Source organism: Centroberyx gerrardi, chromosome 8, assembly GCF_048128805.1.
Source record: "Centroberyx gerrardi isolate f3 chromosome 8, fCenGer3.hap1.cur.20231027, whole genome shotgun sequence".
NCBI lineage: Eukaryota > Metazoa > Chordata > Actinopteri > Beryciformes > Berycidae > Centroberyx > Centroberyx gerrardi.
Window position 1 is genome coordinate 25060455 of NC_136004.1, and position 4378 is coordinate 25064832.

A 4378-nucleotide genomic window follows, 5' to 3' on the forward strand; every position below is an offset into this window, starting at 1 on the left:
ACTCAAATCACAGCCTGGGTCATGCACAAAATATTGTTTCTTTTTTTTTTTGCCTTTTTTGTTTCAAGGAATTTTCACCCAAATCTTGGCTGTCAAGTCAAATCGTATTGAGATGATGTCATAGATTTTTTCATTTTGAGTTGAGACTTTTATGTAATGACTTGATATCTAATTTCTTGGTAGCTCAAGTTTAAAGTAATTACTACATCTTTTTGCATTTCAATACATGATGACAGTTTGTTGTAGTTTGGTAGCCAAAGCATCATCATCATCAAAGGCATTAAAGATAACCATGGATCACTTTCACACTTGTCATAATGTCATAATTTTTTTGTAGATTTATTTCATGGTTATCTGCTTTATTAGATCTTTTAGAGTAGCAGGAAACAGAGGAACCGGATGATGTACCACAACGTTTTTGAGCCTTATTTAGGCGGCCAACATGAGTACATGGTGTGAACCTTAGCCTGCTGATCCAGAGAGTCCCAAGTTATGGGACGCTCAGAATTTGCTAAAATAAAAGTGTCTTACACAGATCTTTGGGTGGGGGCCCGTCTGTCCCGGCCGCCAGGGAGCGCCAGGGAGTGCAGATCATACGGGTGCATCTGATCTGGACTAGTGATCCATGATGCGCAACTGTTCATCAGATAGAGTGCCGGTATCCTCAAATTGAAACTGTCTGTCCTTCAACCTCAGAGTCACTGTTTCATTTTGCATCCAAAATAAAGAGCTGTGAATCAAATCAGGAAAATGCATCACTGTCGAAACAGACTGCTGCGTCAACAGTATGAATACAAATCTGTGCTGTACTCAGGAAACAAACAGATCAAAGTGGTTTCTGCCTCACAGACGCAGCCCGGCCCTGCACAGAGCCTGAAGTCCTGACATGGTGTAGTGTTCCTGGTGTGAGCCCCAGCTGTTGCCAGGCAACAACCGTTTGTAAACAGCCAGCAGAGACCTTTTAAGTGACAAAGACTGAACAATGCACCTGAGCATATATATTAATTACATGGCTAGATACTGTGTGTTTCTCTCTGCATTTCATGGGAACACATCCATCTGAACTTCTCTGTTAGTAAGTTATGGGCTCCCAGACACTTTCTTCTGTGTTGGAGCAGCAGCTTCGCAGCCTGTGTCTCAGCGACTTTCCATGTGGACACGGCAGTTGGGTGAGTTCATTTCAACTGTAAAATTTGCTGTAATGTTTTCTTGATTAGATACTTTGCTTTGTCCAATATATAAGCATACAGAAATGCAATAAAAAATAAAAAAAAGATGTAAAAATACCAAAAACAGAACACATAGACACCCCCCACCCACTCCCGCCTCCCCAGCCCACCCAACACAAACACACCAACAAACAAAATGCCAGATTACAAATGAAGTATATAACATGGATGACTGTTAATTGTCCATGCATGCCAGATTAGGCCGTGTCAACAGAGTCCATAGCTGCCACAACAGAATGTCCACAAGATCTAAAACTGTCCTTGTTACTAATACTTTTACATACATACATACATACTATACATTACATACTGTACATATAAGCACTCCTTTGTCCCCCTGTCCTTCAAAGCTCTAAACAACAACTAATCCCACACATATGCCAATTTATGAATGTATGTAGCATATATATAGACATGTACACTACCAGCCAAAAGTTTGGACACACCTGATTGAATGTATTATGTTTTTCATTATCTTAAAGCCATTTTGATCTAAAGGCTTATGCTTAAATGCTTGAAATTTGGACAAATATAAATAGTGAAGTCGATGCCTATGTATGAATTTCTTTCCAAAGCCTTTGCCTTTCCATCAAGGCAAAGGGCGACTACTTTAAAGAATCTAAAATATAAGATAGTTTTGATTTGTTTAACACTTTTTTGGTCACTGCACAATTCGATTTGTTTTGTTCTAAAATGTGGAAAATAGTAAAAATACAGAAAAATGTGGTGTGTCCAAACTTTGACTGGTAGTGTATGTATGTATTGTATGTATGTATGTATGTATGAAGTAGGTACAGCTCAACACACAGTGGGTTTTGTTGTCAGAGGAAGACCAACGGCGGTCGATCTAAAGAAGAGAGCTGGGGCTATGCGGAGCGGGACGAGGGCAGAGCGGGAGCCGACAGCGAGGAGCCGGACGCCCTCGTCGACCTGCTGACCTGCCCTCGCTCCCCCTGGCACCAAGAGGCGTCATGGAGCCCCGAAGCCCCGGCCCTCAGAGAGCTGTGTGTGCTGACGCCTCAGCGCCTCGATGGGGACTTCATCTTCAAATACTTCAGCACTCTGCGCATCGTGGACAAGGGTGTGAGTGTCCAGATTTCACTTTTCTTTACACCCAAATATAGAAAAAAAAACCTCAATCAATCAATCAATCAATCAATTGTATATGTATGACATAGTATAGGATGTATATGATATGTATATGTATGATGTAGTATGGTATATGACATGTATGGTATGTGAAGCCCTTGACTGTGATAAAGGGCTATATAAATAAACAACAAGACAATCAATCAATCAAAACTTTATTTATAGAGCACTTTTCCTAAAAATTAATGCAATTCAAAGCAGATAAGACAGGGAATGGATGGAGGTTGCAGCAATAGGGTCCAATGCACAGAACAGTTAGAGGTAAAACAAAAGAATAAAATAACACAAATAAGAAGAAATAAGATGGTATTAGCACTTTCTTAGTCTTTGCACTTTATTTTATTACTACTGTGTGTACAGTATGTGTTTCCTGTGTTTTTATGCTGCACCTGAATTGCCCTTCGGGGACAGTAAAGATTTTTTTAATTGAATTGAATTGAATTGAATTGAATTGAGATGAGCTAAAACATTACAAACATTACACACTTAGTTAACAGTCAGAGCAAAAAGGTAAGGTTTTGAGCTGGCGTTTAAAAATGTAAATATTATCCACTTTCCTCACTCAATAAATACTTTGCTGCTTTTGTATGATTGTGAAACTTTGTAGTTATTTGATCTCTGTGCATGCGGATCAGGTGTCAGTCATCGACGATGGCCTGTTGAAGTTCTCCAACCTCGAGGAATTGGTGCTGAGTGCCAACAACGTCTCAGAGTTACCTGCGGGGCATTTTCCCCACTCTCTGAGAGTGAGTCACATTCCTACACAAGCTGGAAATAACAGTTACCTTGAATGAGCTGTACACCCAGTCAAAGAGATAAGGTTCACTGACGCCGTAATGATTCAGTTCCATCAGTGCTGATGTTCACAGGGTCTTTGGCATTTTCCATTAATCAGTGAGAAATTAATCAGTTTGTTGTTGATTGTGAGGAGTAGTAGTTTATCAGATGATCAGATTCACCTGTTTCCACTGCAAAATCCTTGTCATAATTAGCACTTATGTGCCTGTCACAGATTTTGGAGCTTCGTGCCAACCGGCTGTGTGGTCTTGACAGTCTGAGCAACCACCAACTTCCTCGCCTACAGTATCTCGGCCTTGGTTCAAACAATCTGGGTTCCCTTGAAGACATCCACCACCTCACAGGAAAACACTGGTTAGTCATCATGCACATAACGGAAACTGCTACCCCTCCCCCACAACTTTCTTTTTATTGGGGTTTTTGGTACAAAACAGACACCATCCCCATACATTTCCTCCAATCCGAAAAATAAATAAATAAATATATATTGGATATCTTCAAGTGCTCAGAAATATATAAATAAACAAATAAGATTAAAAAACAAAACAAAAACATGGATTTATCGCATTTAGAAAATGTTGCCATATTGCATGAAACCTCCCTTCATTTCCCCTCAATGAGAACTTAATTTTAACTTAATTTTTAACTGATCAGGGCTGAGTAAGTTGCTTGTTTCCAGTTAAGTAATAATATCAGTCTACTTGCTAAAAGTGTAACAAATTCAATCATATTGACTGTTTGAGGGAAAACGGTTTTATTGTTTGTCAGATAAGATAGTTTCACATTCATGAGTTTTCATTGTGGGTTTTTGCACCTATGTGATGCATTCACTACTATCTACTATCACGCCTGTAGAAACAACACTATTTCTTTTGTTAGTGATGAAATGGAATACTATTAAGTATGTAGTGGGCAATTTCTGTGGAAACTGAAATGTAGAAAATCTTTCCCCTTGATCCCACCTACAAGCACCACATCTACTAGAAATTGGTTTCAACGGGAGCAAAAGTCAATTTCTGAATTTGTAGTATGAGACCAACATATCACATATCATGAGTTGGTACCCAAAAAAATTGAGCCAAATATACTGGAAGGCAAATCAGTTTCTAGGGCTTTACAACTCCCCACATGTAAAAAAAAACAAACAAACATGTAAAAAAAAACATAAAATACAAAAACAGCTTTATTTATTTTATGTGTAT

The 4378-nt window shown here is 39.0% G+C and overlaps 1 protein-coding gene across 1 annotated transcript in view; it reads left to right on the top strand.

The window, feature by feature from the left end:
- The first annotated feature begins 1082 nt into the window (after positions 1–1082).
- Positions 1083–4378, top strand: part of LOC139928038 (leucine-rich repeat-containing protein 43-like) — a 10814-nt gene continuing 7518 nt past the window's right edge. The window contains exons 1-4 of the mRNA XM_071920381.2: positions 1083–1169; positions 2055–2312; positions 3014–3124; positions 3391–3530. Of these exons, the coding sequence (XP_071776482.2) occupies positions 1083–1169; positions 2055–2312; positions 3014–3124; positions 3391–3530 (596 nt within the window). The remainder of the gene's footprint in view (positions 1170–2054; positions 2313–3013; positions 3125–3390; positions 3531–4378) is intronic.